At 37.9% G+C, this 17,367-nt stretch overlaps 1 protein-coding gene across 7 annotated transcripts in view; it reads left to right on the top strand.

The window, feature by feature from the left end:
• DNM3 (dynamin 3) overlaps positions 1 to 17,367 on the top strand; it is a 645,907-nt gene that overhangs the window by 263,963 nt on the left and 364,577 nt on the right. For all 7 annotated transcript variants that reach the window (XM_070385287.1, XM_005902409.2, XM_005902410.2 and 4 more), the window contains exon 11: positions 14,061 to 14,147. In XM_070385287.1, the coding sequence (XP_070241388.1) occupies positions 14,061 to 14,147 (87 nt within the window). The remainder of the gene's footprint in view (positions 1 to 14,060; positions 14,148 to 17,367) is intronic.

Here is a 17,367-nt window from a genome sequence, read left to right as displayed (position 1 = left end):
AAATCTAGGGTTTTCAAAACACTGATTACCCTCTTTTTGGCTTTCAATTAGTTGGAAAATTAGTAGAAAACCTTAAAGGAGAATTGAAATTTAGGATCCACCTTGCTGCAGATAAATCTAGTTTGGAAAGCATAGCTGGGATTTGCTGCTGCAGTGGGAGCCTTCTCTTCTGGGGGTAAACCTCAGAGCCCACAGCGGGGAAGAGACATGTGCACCCAGAGACTGCACAGCATATTTCAGCTAACCTCACACCTATGGGCCTCTCCAGCAAGGGCCAGTTTAAGCAGTGACATAGTGCGCCTGCCCCATGCAGCAGAGAGCTGTGGGCTGACACAACTCAGGTGCTCACAGATGGAGAAAATGACAAGGGCATCTCCCATAATTCTTTCTCAAGAGGGAAGAAATGTTGGTGGGTTTCTACTTTATGAGTGAGGTGTGAAGGGTGCTGAGGAGTAGGAAGAGGGGTTCTTTTCTACACCTAAAATTATGCCTCAGGCTCCCACCCTTTCAGTTCTCTCACTCCTTTACTCTCCCTAAAAGCAGTCTTTAAGTTCAAAGAGACCTTCAGACCTCTGGCTTCTGTTTTTTTTTTTTTTTTTTAAGCTACCTGTCTCCTGATTTTACTATATTTCCTGACCACTGTATCAGTCTACATTCAATCAGGAGAGAGAAACCACACAGCAATTTGAACAGGAAACAGTTACTATAAAAAAGTATGAACTGTAACAGGGGCTTAAAGTAGTGAGGAATTGGCTAGTAAGAAGATAAGAGAGGACTTCCCTGGTGGTTCAGTGGTTAAGAATCTGCCTGACAATGCAGGGGACATGGGTTCGATCCCCAGTCTGGGAAGATTCCACATGCTGTGGGGCATCTAAGCCCACAACTACTGAAGCCCATGTGCCTAGAGACTGTGCTCCACAGAGAAGCTATTGAAATAAGAAGCCTGTGCACCATAAAAGAGTAGTCCCCACTCACCACCACTAGAGAAAGCCTGCACACAGCAAAGAAGACCTAGTGCAACAACCAAAAATAAATTAAGTAATTAATTTTCAAAAAAGAAGATAAAAGAATGACTGAAGATAGGAGTAGAAGCTATCAGGAGCAGTTACTAAGGTGCTACCTTTAGGGGAACACCCAGGAAAGAGGGACCCTGCCCAGAGCTAAGACTGGGACTTCTTGAAGAGGACCTAGATGTGGCAGAAAAGTAGTGTTATGCTGCAGAATTTGCTGGAAATCTGCCCTCTGGAACATGCTGGGAAGGAAAAGGTAACCATGGGGAGGATTCTCCCTGGAGACACTTATGCAAACTGTTCAAGGTGAGGGCAGCTCTACCGGGGGGCTGTGACTGCCTTGTACTGAAGTGGGCTGCTTCAGCTTGTCTTTTCCTCCAGCAGTGTCTCTCCAGGCTCTGACTCTCCTGATACCAGCTCTGACTCTCCTGATAAAACCTCTCATGGGGCCAGTGAGCAATGAAAAAATACTTTAAGGGCCCAGGATTATTTTCACAGAGAGGGCAAGAAGCATGAATTTGGAGCTGAGAGGCAATACATTAAGAAGCAGTACATTTACCTTTTGGGCTTCCCTGGTGGCTCTGGATGGTAAAGAATCCGCCTGCCATGTGGGAGACCTGGGTTTGATCCCTGGGTTGGGAAGATCCCCTGGAGGAGAACATGGCAACCCACTCCAGTATTCTTGCCTGGAGAATTCCTATGGACAGAGGAGCCTGGTGGGCTACAGTCCACGGGGTCGCAAAGAGACACGACTGAGTGACTAAGCACACATTAATTCCTTTTGGATTAACTTTGCCATCTGTTGAAACACTAAGGGTGGTCAAATTTATTTGTCTTTTATTTCCCTTTCCCCCAGGTTGGTGATGAGCTTGAAGGTAGTTGTGTGTCTGTGTGGATTAGTGCCACATAATATAGCCATTGTCTTCAGCATTTCATTTGTTAGTGACTTGCCATGTTTGCCACAATAGTGATGTTAAACTTTTAGCACTCTTTTTAAGATATTTTGCTTATCACTTTCAATAATGATTTCACAGAGAAAATAGAGGCTATCCATAGGAACATTAATTTCTAGCCCCCAAACCTATGTGTATTCCCAATCATGCCTCTTCTTCCTCTCCTTTTCTCTGTCATGGTGATAATCCTGACCAAGGCTGGGTTTCTACTTGTACTCTCACCTCCTTAAGGAACTTACTCTTTGGATTTCTTGGTTTCCTGAATCATCACCCTCTTCATCACATTTAAAAATAAGTCAATGTATAAATATATTTATGTCTGTTCTGACTTATAAGTAACAAAACCGTCTTCTGCTCTATTACTGTCCTTTTTTCATGGCCAACATTCTTGGTAAAAAAAAAAAAAAGTAGTTTATGCTTCTATATCTTTCTATCTCCATTTAACTCCTTAGCCCTCTGAAGTTTGGCTTCAACCCACCATTCTATTGGAATAGTTATGACAAAAGTTAACCAGAGACTTGATTACCAAATTGAATGGGCACTCTTATTTTCAGTTGTATTCTACTCTTTTTTTGAAGATGACACCTCTCTTGGATTCTCTTTCATGTTTCTCATGATTCTTCCTCCATCTCCTTCAAGACTTTATCCACTTTTGCCTGCCTCTAACCACCAGGGTCCCCAGAATTTGCTTCTGGTTTTCTTCTCTTCTCTTTTCCTTTCTACAGATGATATCTCCCATACTTCAGCTACCACTTAAAACATTGTTGATTCCCAAAGTTATACTGCTGGTTCAAGCTTCTTAACCAAAATGGTCTACTCTACAGTGTACTGCAACTGCCTCCTCTTCTTACTTAATGTCCTAAACAGGTCCCCCCACCCAAATAAATAAATAAATAAATTACTCCAGTGACCTCCTAACTGATCTTATTACTTTTAATCTGGTCATCTTCAAATTCATCCTCCTCACTGTTGTGAAAATGGCCTTTCTAAAACATGCACAAACAAAACACCAAAAAAGATCTCAAAACAACTAAAAAAATATATGTGCACATATTTTTTGCCTGTTCCTTCAAAATTATTTAATGGCTCCTTATATCTTAAGAAAATTCAAATCATTTATGGTTGTTTTTAGTTTCACCATTTGATCACCGAATACTTCTCCAGCTACATCTGTTGTCACTTTTTGCTTGCTTCAGCCATTCTGAGTGATCTTTTTTTATCACAAAAATTTTTCCTGCCTTTAATATTTGCATATGTGATTTTGTTTGTTTAGAAAGTGTCCTTAAGATACAGCTCAATCATCATTTTTCCTGAAAAGCTTCTGTGACCCTTTCTTGGTCTCCATCTTCACTCCCTTCTTAGTGCTCTAATTGTCACCGTGTGTTTACTTCTGTCATAGCAATTATGATACTGCATTGCAATTTGGAATTTATTTGTTTAGGTGAATGCCTCCTGTTGCTGATGATAAGCTCCTTTTAAAAAGAGCTGTCTTTTGTCTTCTTATCCTTGACACCTAATACAATGATTAACCATACATAAGAGATATTCTATGAATTATTATTAATAATTTAGATATTCTAAAGTTATCCTGATGCTAAAGAAATCTGTACTTGGTTTTAAAAGAATATTTTATTCTGGGTTAACTAAAATATTCTTTAAAAAAACTTTTTTTTAAAGTCACTTTTAAAAAAATTTAAAAGTCACATTTAAAAAATTTTTTTATTTTATATTGGAGTATAGTTGATTGAAAATGTGTTAGTTTCAGGTGTACAGCAAAGTGATTGAGTTATACATATACATGTATCTATTCTTTTTCAAATTATTATCCCATTTTGGTTATTACAGAACTTTGAGCAGAGTTCCCTGTGGTATACAATAGGTCCTTGTTGATTATCTATTTTAAATCAGTCAGTTCAGTTCAGTCGCTCAGTTGTGTCCGACTCTTTGCAACCCCATGAATGGCAGCACGCCAGGCCTCCCTGTCCATCACCAACACTTGGAGTTTACCCAAACTCATGTCCATCGAGTCAGTGATGCCATCCAGCCATCTCATCCTCTGTCATCCCCTTCTCCTCCTGCCCCCAATCCGTCCCAGCATCAGAGTCTTTTCCAATGAGTCAACTCTTCTCATGAGATGGCCAAAGTATTGGAGTTTCAGCTTTAGCATCATTCCTTCCAAAGAACACCCAGGACTGATCTCCTTTAGAATGGACTGGTTGGATCTCCTTGCAGTCCAAGGGACTCTCAAGAGTCTTCTCCAACACCACAGTTCAAAAGCATCAATTCTTCGGCGCTCAGCTTTTTCACAGTGCAACTCTCACATCCATACATGACCACAGGAAAAACCATAGCCTTGACTAGATGGACCTTTGTTGGCAAAGTGATGTCTCTGCTTTTTAATATGCTATCTAGGTTGGTCATAGCAGTGTGTAAATGTTGATCCTAAACTCCCAATCTATCCCTCCCCCCATTCTTGTTCCCAGATCTTGGATCATCTTCACTATCATTATTCTGAATTCTTTTTGCTATCTCCACTTCACTTAGTTGTTCTTCTGGGGTTTTATCTTGTTCCTTCATCTGGGACATATTCCTCTGCTGTCTCATTTTGTATAACTTTCTGTGATTGTGGTTTCTGTTCCACAGGCTTCAAGATTTTAGTTCTTCTTGCTTCTCCTGTCTGCTCTCTGGTGGATGAGGCTATCTAAGAGGTTTGTGCAGGCTTCCTGCCAGTTGTGACTGGTTTCTGCCCACTGGTGGGTGGAACTGTGTCTTTTCCCTCTGGTGGGCAGGGCTGTGCTCAGGAAGACTTTAAGTAGCCTATCTGCAGATAAGTGGGGTCTGTGTTCCTGCCTGGTTGATAATTTGGCCTGAGGCATCCTGGCACTGGAGCCTACAGGCCATTGAGCAGGGCCAGGTCTTAGGGAGGAAATGGTGGCTTCCTGGAGGGCTCACATCAATGAGTACTCACCAGAACTGCTTCTGCCAATGTCTTTATCCCTACAGTGAGCCAAATCCCCTTCATCTCCAGTACTAGCAGGAAGGTCTGGCCCATTCTCTTAAAAGGTCACTGCTTTTTCTCTGGCTCCTGGTACACACTTGTGTGTACCCTCTAAGGGTGAAGTTTATGTTTCTCCCAGTCCTATGGAACTCCTGTGATCCAACCCTGTTTGCCTTCAAAGCCACATTCTCTGGGGCCTCCTCTTGTTGCCAGATCTCCAGCCTGGGAATCCTGATGTGGGCCTCAGGACTTTCACTCCTGTGGGAGAACTTTTGTAGTGTAATTATTTTCCAGTTTATGTGTCGCCTACCTGGTGGGTCTGGGATTTGATTTTATCATGATTGTGCCCTTCTACCATCTCCTGTGGCTTCTTCTTTGTCTTTGGATGTAGGGTATCTTTTTGACAGATTCCAGCATTCTTTCTTTTTTTGGTGAATGGTTGTTCAGCAGTTAGTTGTGATTTTGGTGTTTTTATAATAAGGAGTAAGTGCATGTCTTTCTACTTTGCCATCTTGCAACCTTTAGCTAACCCTTTTAAAATGATAAAAATCTGGACAGGCTTTCTTTCAATCTATTCTTTTCCTTACTCCTTGATTTAATGTTCTTGATTTTTGGCCTTATTTTGTCTACCTTAAACTTTTTTTACTTTGAAACTGGTCTAATTAAAGTCATTTGTAAAGCAAAATAATCCTAATTAAGGTTGAGTATGCCACACCTTAATTTACTTGACCCTTTTTGAGCACAACCCATAAATAAGATGACCATATAATTTATTGGCCAACATAGGACGTTTTTGAGATTGAAAGGGGAACTGTCAGTACTTCCACTTGAATAATATGAGTAAACCAAGACTGCTCCAGGCAATCTGAAATGTATAGTTACTCTCACTGTATTGTGGATATATATATATATATATTCTGTAAGATGGTATGGAAAAACCCAAACAAACTTTTTGGCCAACCCATTACACATACATGCATATATATTTATAATCTTAAAACAGTGTTTTCATTTACAATTCCTCATGTTGAATTTCTTATGTGTAAAATATTTAACTTTATTTTTCTTAAGCCACATAAATAAACATCATTGAAAAACATGGAATTTATGCATGTTCACATAACAAAGCACAAAGCTAAACTGGGGGAGTGCAACTATTTCTTGGATATGTTCTCACTGTTGTCTCTGGGACACTGGAGGACAGGACAGGGACCTTTGAGTTTTATGAGCTATTTGGCTTCACTCCAGGGACATCTCAACTTTGGAATTTCTCTGGTGGGCATCATCTTTCAGCTGCTTTTCTCTACCTCCTCTTCTCCAGTGCATCGTTGCAGGGTCTTGAGCTTCTTTGCAGGAAGCACTGAGAGGAACAGCTTGTTTTTTTTAACCACAGTTTAGCAACTGTGCCATTTATTGGCCTCTTGGGAAGCCACATTCTTGGATCACCATCATACCAATTAATTGATTTTTTTTCCTCTGCTTAGAAAAAAGCTTTTCAAAGAAATAAAAAAGATATGCTAGCTGGTTATTAGAAATACTGGGAAATATTTTTCATTATAAAGTTCTGTGAGAAGAAATGCTGAGTTTTGTAGAATGTTAGGTAAGTAAATATCTGATTCTGAATACACATAACTAAGCGAGTGAATCCGAAGACCTAACGATGACTTTCAAGACCCTGCATGATCTTGCTCCTTTTCATTTCTAAACTCCTCCCATCTCCCTCCCCACAGTCCACTCCAGCTACACTGGTTTCCTTGTTTCTTCAACAGATCAAGGAGATGTGGTGGCAGGGCCTTTGCATTTCTCATTCCCAGTGTTGGAAATACTCTGCCTCAAGATTCCCGCATGGGTCACATCCTCACTTCTTTCAGGTCTCTGCTCAAATGCCATGTGCTCAGAGTCTTCTTCTGACTTTTCTACCTACAACTGCACATGCTTCCCTTTGAACACATACACACACTCATCTACTTAGCAAACTTCTTTGCAGCACATATGATCACATAAATTATACTATATACGTCTTTTGTTTTTGTTGTTGGACAGTAAAGGGACATGGAGCTTGGAAAGTAGAGTGTAAGCTCCCTGAAAGTAGGGACTTAGTTTGTTAAGCTCATCACTCTAGTAATAACCCCTACACACCAGGTTTTCAATAATAATTATGGAATCAATAATTGAATACAGACTCATGTCTCACTGACTTGGTAGGCAATTATCATTTTGGCTAAAGTAGTCACTTGAGTACCTTCCATGAAAGCTTGTAGGAGGAAGGAGAAGAGCTGCAAAACATCATGCTCAAATAGGATTTTTTTTTTTTAGGTCTCGGTGGATCTGCTCTGGTTTTCAATCTTTACATAAGGACTTAACATTTCGCCTCTTCTAATGGTTGGCTGTCCAGTCAAACACTTGCTTTGCATATAGCCAGATGCCCATGTAATGGAGCATGGTGCTCAGATTTCAGATCAGGCTGTGCATTAAAATTTGAGTCATTTATTGAGTTTTATTCAAAATACAGTGGATCAGTGGTAAAGAATCCATCTGCCAATGCAGGAGAGATGGATTGGATCCTTGGGTCAGGAACATTCCCTGGAGGAGGAAATGGCAACCCACTCCGTATTCTTGCCTGGAAAACCCCATGGACAGAGGAGCCTGGCGGGCTATAGTCCGTAGAGTTGGACACAACCTAGCGATTGAGCATGCATGCACATATGAAATTCAGTCCTGGGACTTGGCTAAAAGTCAAGAGATAGGAATCTCACCTTTTAATTTTACAATTCATTAAAAGACTCATGATCTTTGCAATTAATTCTTAATTTATAATTTACCCTGGCCCCTGCTTTTCCTCTTGCCTTCAGTATGATTTTTCTTGTTCCATTTTAACCAGTCAATAATGTCTATCAGAAATAAATGTGAAGTGATGATGAAAACCTGATTATTGTCTTCAGATATTTTTTTGACCCAGCACTAACCCCACTCTGCAGTTCTATTCAGATGTTTTCTGAATAACTTAATGAGACAATGGCTCTTCTGACTATCTTTCAGCTTTCTTTCACTCAAGGCTGGACTTTTTGCTTCTATTCCTTTGTTACTGTTGTTTAGTTGCCAAGTTGTGTCCGACTCTTTTGTGACTTCATGGACTGTAGTCTGCCAGGCTCCTCTGTCCTTGGGATTTTCCAGGCAAGAATACTGGAGTGGGCTGCCAATTGCTTCTCCAGGGCATCTTTCCGACCCAGGGATCGAACCCTTGTCTCTTGCATTGGCCAGCAGATTCTTTACCACTGAGCCACAAGGGAAGCTCTTTTAACTCCTTAGCATCTGCTAAATAACACTAGCATTCTCTTCATTCCTTTGTTTAGAAGAAGTGATACGGTCAGAAACATGAAAGAGAACATACCAACTTACTACATATGTTCTTCTTTCACAGACCCCACCATTTCTTCCATTATTTGTAGAAAATACTTGAGGTTTGGGGTTTGCCCACTTGGAGAGAGAAGGAGGGCTAACAGCATTTCTTTCTGACTGCTTTACCCAAGGCCACCTGGATGGACTCTGGCCCTTTCCCTTTTTACCAGCTTTACTTAGATCTTCCTAGACTTGTCATAAGTCCACCCCTAAAATATCAAATCATCAATAAATTTACCCTTGTGCAGTTTCTTGACCTGTTTGTACTACAGTTTCTCCTCATCTTTGATCACTTTTGTAAATGTGAATACTTCTGTTTTTCCTTTTTACATAACAAATGTGTTGTGCCCAAATAAGTATTCTCTCATCTCCTGAATAAAGCCAATATTATGCTACATACAAATTAAAAATCACTAAGGGTTTTGGGGGCAGATTTTAATTCACATAAATAGAATGAAACTATTGTAAGCTTTTATGAGCCTGGCAGGCTACATTCCATAGGATTGCAAAGAGTTGGACATGACTGAGCAACTAACACTTTTTCTCTTTCACTTTTCATAAACAGTAAAATCATTATTGCTACTCAGTTTGTAGTACATGGCCAACACTGGATGATTTATAGCATTTTGATCAAAACAGAGCCCATAACTTTAGGTCAGCCAAATCAATCAACTCAGGTCATGCACATAAATTTTATTCTATTTTTAGTTTATTTTCTCATTTATGTTTTGTATGCAACTGTGAACACATGGTTACCTAATAACCTGAGTCTTTGCTTAAGGCACTGAACTAGTTACTCTTGAAGGTATAGAAATCTTGCCTGACCTTGTATCTGATCCAGGAGAAACCTAATAGCATGGCTCTCATGATCTGATAAATCAATGGTTAATACACTTTATAAGCTTATGATTTATTTTTATTTATAGAAATGTCTTTCAAGTGATTTTTTTTTCTTCTAGGGAAAAATGTGGTCCATGCTTAAAATTAAATTTTTACATTGATGTTTCATCAAAATAATTAAACATTATCCTAAATAATACTTAAAACATTGGATTTTATTAAAATATGTTTTTGTATATAAAAAATGATGGTACTATAATACTTTGTCTCAGAACATGTGCAGTTCTGCACATAATTAAAATTAAAATGAAAACAGAATTAAAATTTTCTCTTAGAATCATATATTTAAAATTTTGGTTCCTAAATACATATATGTTGTATTATTGCTCCATTGAATCTTCATTATTATTTAAAAATATGCAACATAATTTCAACATAAGCTATTTAGAAGCAATTTATCATTTAACAGTTGTTCAGCTTTGTCTGGAAGCTTTATTATCATTGTTTAAGCATCAAGTCTTCTGAGGCCTTCTCAGAGCAGATTTAGCCTCTAACTACTTTGTGTTTCTCCTTGCTTTTTGTTAGATCTTTCTCTTGTATGACAATTATCTGTATAATCAATCTGCCACTCAAAACTGTGTGGTTTTTAAGATCAGGTGCTTTGACATAAACTGAGCATAGAGCTGCCTTTTGCGTGTGCCCAGTAAATGTTTAAGTGAATGACTGTGAAATAAATTTAAGAATATAAAATCATTATATCCAATAGCAAAGCCTTAATTCCTTGATCCTGTATAAATCAGTTTGCAGAATATTTAAGTAATTAATAAAAGAATAAAAATCTAATGATGGTGATTTCTAGGTTAATATTATTTTGGCATACGTGATTAAAATTTTGACTGACAAATGTGTTCTTACAGTGGTAAGCTTTTAATTCAACATCCAGAGCAAAAGAGATTGAAAATTATAATGACAAACATTTGAGAAAACTGATTGCATCTTCAGTAAGAGATATTGAAGAGCAGTGAGGGATTGAAGTGAGTGATCAGTTGAGTATCTGTTGAAGCTAAGTAGACAGTCAGGCAAACTGAGCAGTGAAAAGTGAAAGGGACCCTGTTAAATGAGCTAATGAGTGGCAGAAAGTCATTTCGAATGTCAGTAGGACATTTTTTTTGGCCTTCTTTCTGTATGTATCATGAAGAATCAGAACTGGACTATTACATTTGAGGGCCAGCAATTAAAGTCATCATTTTGATTTTTGTGCTCCTGAAGAGTTGGACATGACTGAGCGACTTCACTTTCACTTTTCACTTTCATGCATTGGAGAAGGAAATGGCAACCCACTCCAGTGTTCTTGCCTGGAGAATCCCAGGGACAGCAGAGCCTGGTGGGCTGCCATCTATGGGGTCGCACAGAGTCGGACACTACTGAAGTGACTTAGCAGCAGCAGCAACCTTTTTACACCCCTACAGACCTTTTAAGATCAAGCAGTGAGAAACCATACTAACTTCATTACTGCCTTTCAGTAATGCCTAGATCTTTCACTGATTACTGTCTCCCTCAATATTTCTCCTTTGCCTCCATGAGGGCAGTTCTTCTACTGTGTTCTCTTTCCTTTTTGTTCCACTTAGAATTTAGACTCATTTACTTCCAGTTATCTCAATTACTCAATTTAGACTTCCCTGTAGCTCAAACAGTAAAGAGTCTGTCTGCAATACAGGAGACCAGGGTTCGATCCCTCGGTTGGAAAGTTCCTCTGGTGAAGGGAATAGGAATCCACTCCAGTATTCTTGCCTGGAGAATTCCATGGACAGAGAAGCCTGGTGGGCTACAGTCCATGGGGTCACAAAGAGTTGGACATGACTGAGTAACTAACACACATAACACATCTCAATTATATACATAAAAATATGGCTCTGGCGGTTTCCTTTCTTGGTGAAATTGAGCTTGGAAAGATCAGGAGACACACAAAAAACTCAGCCCTCTGCCAAGGGCAGTAGATTGGAGGGTTCTTAGTTGTTTCTACTTCATGAGATACTCTTGTCATTTTGGCCTTTCCTTGACATATGAGCATACGAGCCTGGGGTTATTTGTCTATCAAGTATTTAGTTTCTGAATAAATATTTATATTGCCACTCTTTGGTGTTTTAGAAGTAATCTGCTATAATCCATTTTTCTAAATATTGTTATAGGCCTTCCATCCCTACTCAGTAGACCACTATTGCTTTTGCAGTCACTCATTTGCAGGAGTATGGTTCTCTGTTAGTGTGGCTATCATCAAAACAAGTGTGCACTATTAGCCTGGGATGATGTCTGAGTGAAGAGGAGGAGCAATTGCTCTGATGGTCTAGTGCAGACTACTGGTTAGTGCTGCATGTACCACCTAGGTTCTCGTTAGTCAAGGAGAAGGACAAACATTCATCAGCTATCCCTTCCATACTTAGAAACTTTTTATAGGTCACATAAAAAATAATTTGCAATGTTCTCAGAGTATAAAGGATGATACTATGAGATGAACTTGCCTCGAAGAATATTTCCAGAACTCAGAATGGAAGCTGCATTTGTATCTTGAAGTTATCCATGAAATAAGCCCTTAAATGAGCACATATCTCAGGATTCAGCTAGGAGTCTCAGTAAGGGGTAGTGGTTTCTGGTGATCTCATAAAAAGACACTAGGCTGTAAAATTTGAGTTGAACAGGCAGCCAGGTTTCTATGCTCTAATGATGTTTTATAAAAGTACCTTATGTTACTGTAGAAAAAATTGGAAAATGCAGAGATGTATGTAGAAAAAAATTAAAATTATGCCTAAGCCCATCATTCAAAGAGGTTGTTACTATTAATGTTTTGTAGTATTGATATTTGTGTAGATTCTTTTCTGTGCACAGACTCACAGGATAAGATGATTTACCATTTATATGTGATTTGTGATCATGATGGTTCCATGAAGTAGTGCAGTTTGCTATCTTGCCAAGGCACTGATGTACATCATGCATGCTAAAAAATCCATGTGTGCAGCGACACCAGTGACCATGGAGCAGTCACATTTCAGGGAGACCTAGCTTATAAGTTAGGGGAAATATTATGTGCTATAGTGTTTATTACTCAAGAATTTAGGAATTTTTATGGTCTTGGGCTATACCCTTGAAGGATATATGATGGCCTTTGACTGTGTGTGTGTATGTGTGTGTGTGTGTGTATGTGGGTTTATGTATACTTGTGTGTAATCAGATTATGTATTTAGTAGCCTGATTTTTTTTCCTTCATCCAATATCTATTTTAGATACTTTATCATGTTATTAGATATTATAAATTAGTATTAAAAATCAAATATTAGATATTATTTGGAATGGCTTATTACATCCCATTAGTAGACTTACCTTAATTTATTTAACATCATTGGTTACCTAGGTGGTTTATAAAATTATGTTTATTTGTCTTATTGTTGCTTTTCCAAGTAATGCTATGATGAATTTCCTTATTATTTTAGAATCTCATGAAATAAATAGGCTGATGCCTGTATGTGTCTAAGATTGTTGATACATATTGCCAAATTGCTTAACAGAAAGATTATTCTCATTGACAAGTTTCTCATTCAGCAAGTTTAAACTGTGCTAGTTTTAATATACCTTCACATGCATTGTCTTATAAAAATAATTATAGCAATTTGACGACATAATGGTTATTATCTCTCTTTGCATTACTCTGTTTGTACAGTGTGATATTTCTCCCTGCTTAATGACCATTAAATTTCTTTTTAAATTAAGTCATTTTTTTTGCCTTTTTTTATGTAAGGTATTAGTGTTATCTTACTAATTTGCAAGTGCTTTTTAATATAAATGGAATTAAAGTTTGCTTGTCATAAGCCATGAATTTGCCCACTTTTCTCTGAAGACCACACCCTTGCTCTCTGCGCTGAACTTCCTTTACTACTTTGACCACTCATTGTCCCTGTCCTCCAGCACCTTATATACGTTCCTGTGCTTGGCAAGCTCCATTCTTCCCACAACCATTCCCACACAACTTTACCTGACTACATCCTCTTTTTAGATTAGGCTTCCTTGAACATCCTTGTATCATCCTTTTCTTCTTCCTTCTTACACTGATAACAACTGTAATTCATTCATTCACTTTTGCAAACTAAATTTTGGACAATTACCTGAATAATTTATATGGGATAAGTGATTGACATGCATTATTTTATAGTTTTGCCAAAAATATGTACATAAAAGCCCATATGTTAGGGGAGAATTTTTAAAAAAATGATCTCTCTGGTTCATGGAATGAATCATCCTCAAAGAGTTATGGACATGACCATGAACTCTAATGTCCTTGGGTTGGAATTCAGGACCCACTGATTTTGAACTGTATAGTCTTGGGCAAGTTATTTAACCTCTCTGGGCTTTGCTTTTCTCCTCTATAAAATGAGGTTAATAATCAGATCTATCTTTTATGACTATTGTGCATTTTTTAATGAGGTAATTCAAGCAGTGCTGGACCGTGGTAAGCACTCTATAAATGTTAGTCATTATCGTCCTTTTCATCCTCATTTCTGTCTTCTTCATCTTTGAACTTTATTAAGTGCTAACTCTGTATAGCAGAGTGCTGGATGCTATCTGGGTTTCTGTTTTCTTTGTAGGGAATTGCTCTGCTGGTTTTAAAGTGTTTTATCTCAGATAATATAGTTACTTCTGTTTGTAGTTTGTGAAATCTCTTCTGTCACTCTGCCATTCTTCTTTAGGCTATTTCACTTCTGCTTACAGAACGGTAATGCATGTCTTCTGGAATATAACATAACTTATCTGTTTCTTTTTTGGCAGTATAAATATTTGAGTATTAACACTGAGATCTGTTTCTCTTGATAGCTGGCAAACTTCCCCAGACTCTGTGAGGAAACGGAAAGGATTGTTGCTAACCACATTCGTGAGCGAGAAGGGAAGACAAAGGACCAGGTGAGGAGAGACCTTCCCTGGTGGGCAGGATCCTTGTGGGAAGTGGAAGGTCTCTCCAAGGTTGTTTGGTGGTCTCCAAGAGTTGGCGTATCCCTGAATGGAAAAAAAAAGAACTGAGAACACCACCACATATGTTTATTTTTATTTATGAATATTATACATGTGTTGCTATACTAACAGCTTATGTATATGTTAAAAATATAAACATATATAAAGACTTTAGAAAGATAACATTTAAAACACAGTAATAGGACTTCCATAATTTTTTCCTCAATGCTCTATGAATCATCATGTATACCCTAGGCATGTATTAATACACCCTCCACTTTGAAAACCACTAATCCAGAAACATACCAGATTTTTTCTTTGAGATAGGATGTCTTAACTTTTAATGGGCACAGATGGACACCAAAATATTCATAAATTCCTAAAACGTTTTGCAAAATGTTTAGTGCTTTTATTTATTTATTTTTTTGCTTGAAGAGACTGGATAAAGCTATTCATCAGCTTATCCATGGAACCTATGACTAAAAAAATAAAAATGTTTAAGGATATTTAAATTAGTTATAAAAATTTAAAATAATTATTTAAATATTTAAATAATTTAAAACATTAAGGATATAATGTTTTAAGCATTTCTGTTTTGTAACTATTTATACATATGGTTGGTAACGAGTGACCTTGAAATTGTCTTTGAATCTTGGCTAGCTCTATGAATGAAAGATTATTTTCATGTGAGGATAATTCATTAAAAAAGTACTACATGAAAATAATAGAAGCTTCTTAAATTTGGGTAAATGTTTTCTTAGTTACTTATAACATTTTATAAAGGGAAGCAAAAAGGTTTTCAGATGCTCTTCAATTCCAGGACACAGCTGCAAGTGTGACAGTGTGGAGAGGACACTGGCCTCTAGGCATGTGTTCACCAGAGAATAACATGTTCTTGAGCAAATCACTTCTTGGGACTGTTGTTTTCTCATGTATAATGTTGAAATGCTGGTCAATATGATCTCTGAAGTCCTCTGCAAGTTAGAATTCTGGGATTTTGTGGTTCTGGAGTGAGTTGGAAAGGAGGAGAGAAAGAACTGGATAAAAGGAGGAAGGCAGAATAGAAGAGAGAGGTAGACACAAACCATGGGGAGAGAGAGAGATGCAACATGCCTAGATCAAAAGTTGAAGAAATAGGCTTTGTGACTTAGTGAAGATAAACAAGTCAATATTAACTCATGAGTCAGTAAAAACTAGCCTGGGTCCTCAGGATATACGACCCTAGACCAGGAGTTCCCCTGCATACCTGATGTCACGCCTACTGTTGGACCGAGAAACAAATTCTGGTATCAGCTGTACTCCTGACCTTAAGTAAATAAGATAACCATTTTAATTTGTATTTATTCAATGCAATTCAAATGATAATACATTTTACTTAACTCTTAGGGATCCTATGTAAAAAAAAATACCAAGGAAAAAGTAGTACAATTATTATCTTAATTATCTTTTGTGTTTATATCTAAATCAGTTGTTAACTTCTTGATGTTTCATGTTTCAGAGATTTGTTGTACTGAAATGACAAACTTATTGTCATGAAGACTGTGGGCTCTGGGTTCAGACTGCCTGAGTTCGAATCCAAGCTCTATCATTTTACTTTCTGTGTAAATGAACAAGTTATTTGCAGTTGAGTCTCCTCATCTGGAAGTGAATAATAATGGTAGTTAACTCATAGGCATTTTGTGAACATGAAATAAAGTAATCCAGATAAGGTTCTTAGTTCTTCATTAAGTTGTTCTTGTTGTTATTCCTAAAGAGCTATGACACACAGTAGACATGAGAAATCATTTTTTTCCCTAATTTTTAGATAGACTTTCTCCCATCTACCTTTGATGGAGTGATTAATTCATTCCCCAAGTAGAGTTAAGGGAGGGAGTGAGCATCTCCCTTCTCAGTGACTGTCCCACGTGGCCTGGTCTGACAGTTAACCACCTGAAGAAGCTGGTGTTTGCTACAAGTAATGAAGACATCTGTGGCGTAGAAAAAACGTTCATGTTTTTGGTAATGTGAACATGTCAGTTTGCATAGATTTCACATTTGAGTTCTGAACTTTATGCTGCTTGAGGCCATATTGGTCAGAGAGTGAGCCATTTCCTTAGGCCTCTGTACGAGAACTGCTCTGAGGTATTCTTGCAGTTTTCTCAAAAAATGGAATTATTACCAACTTCTGCTCTGGAAACTTCTTGGGGAAAAATTCTTGAGAATTAAAATTATGAAAAACCATAAATCTATCTGTGAACTTTTTTCTGAAACAGAGGGTTTTTTGGAACTTCTATGTGTGCCTGTTATTCCAGGTGCTCCCATACATCTAAATGCATGTTGAAATGACTGACTTTGTGGGTGATTACTGCTACCAGGAGTGGTTTTACTTTTCTTCAACTAAATATTCAATAGCTGTGGGTGAGAAAGGCAGTGAGAAACTCTGAGAGAGTGAAAAGAAGGAGAAAAAAATGTCCTATTTTCCTTTCCATCCCCCACATGCGACCTGGCTCTTTTCCTAGGATGAACACAGACTCCCAGTTTCCAGGAATATGAATGAGAATAGCCATAGTTGCGATTTTTCTTCCACTTTTCCCCTGTGCTGCAATCCAAGTGAATGTGCATGAACGGCCAAGATACTCATGACAGACTTTGGCGATACTGAGAATTATGTAGATATTTTTCTGTTTATGGTGACAATTTATTTGTGCTTAAATATTATGGTTTATTGATCCAGACTCCTGGCAAATGGATTTGGGGGTATAAAATTTAATAGAATCTGGCTTTATTGTAGGGAGAATAGTGGCAGTGTCACAGATAATCTCATAACTATCACCCCTCCTAACTCTTCAGTTTTCTTCATTAAGAGAAGAAACAAAACTATATGATGCTATGAAAATTTTCATACAAGTATGATATTGTTGACCCAATAGTACCTGGGTATAAACTTTATGTTGGTAGTGGGGATGGTTTGGGGTGATTCATTTACTCTTTTTTGGTAGGGCCCTTGGGGTTCACCATAATATTTGGTCAGATGACCAACTGAAATTAGCCATAAAAGCAGAGACCAGAGCATTGGGTAATGAGTGAGAAACAAAAATACTTGGCCAGGTATTAACTATATGGGAATAAATTGCTCCCTTTAAAGTAAACTGTTCTTCAAGGCTGGTAGAGAGTTATGGAATTTACAGCCAAA

The sequence above is a fragment of the Bos mutus genome, chromosome 16 (assembly GCF_027580195.1).
Source record: "Bos mutus isolate GX-2022 chromosome 16, NWIPB_WYAK_1.1, whole genome shotgun sequence".
NCBI classification, from domain to species: Eukaryota; Metazoa; Chordata; class Mammalia; order Artiodactyla; family Bovidae; genus Bos; species Bos mutus.
The sequence above is the reverse complement of the archived record's forward strand: the minus strand, read 5'-3'. Positions and strand labels throughout refer to the sequence as shown.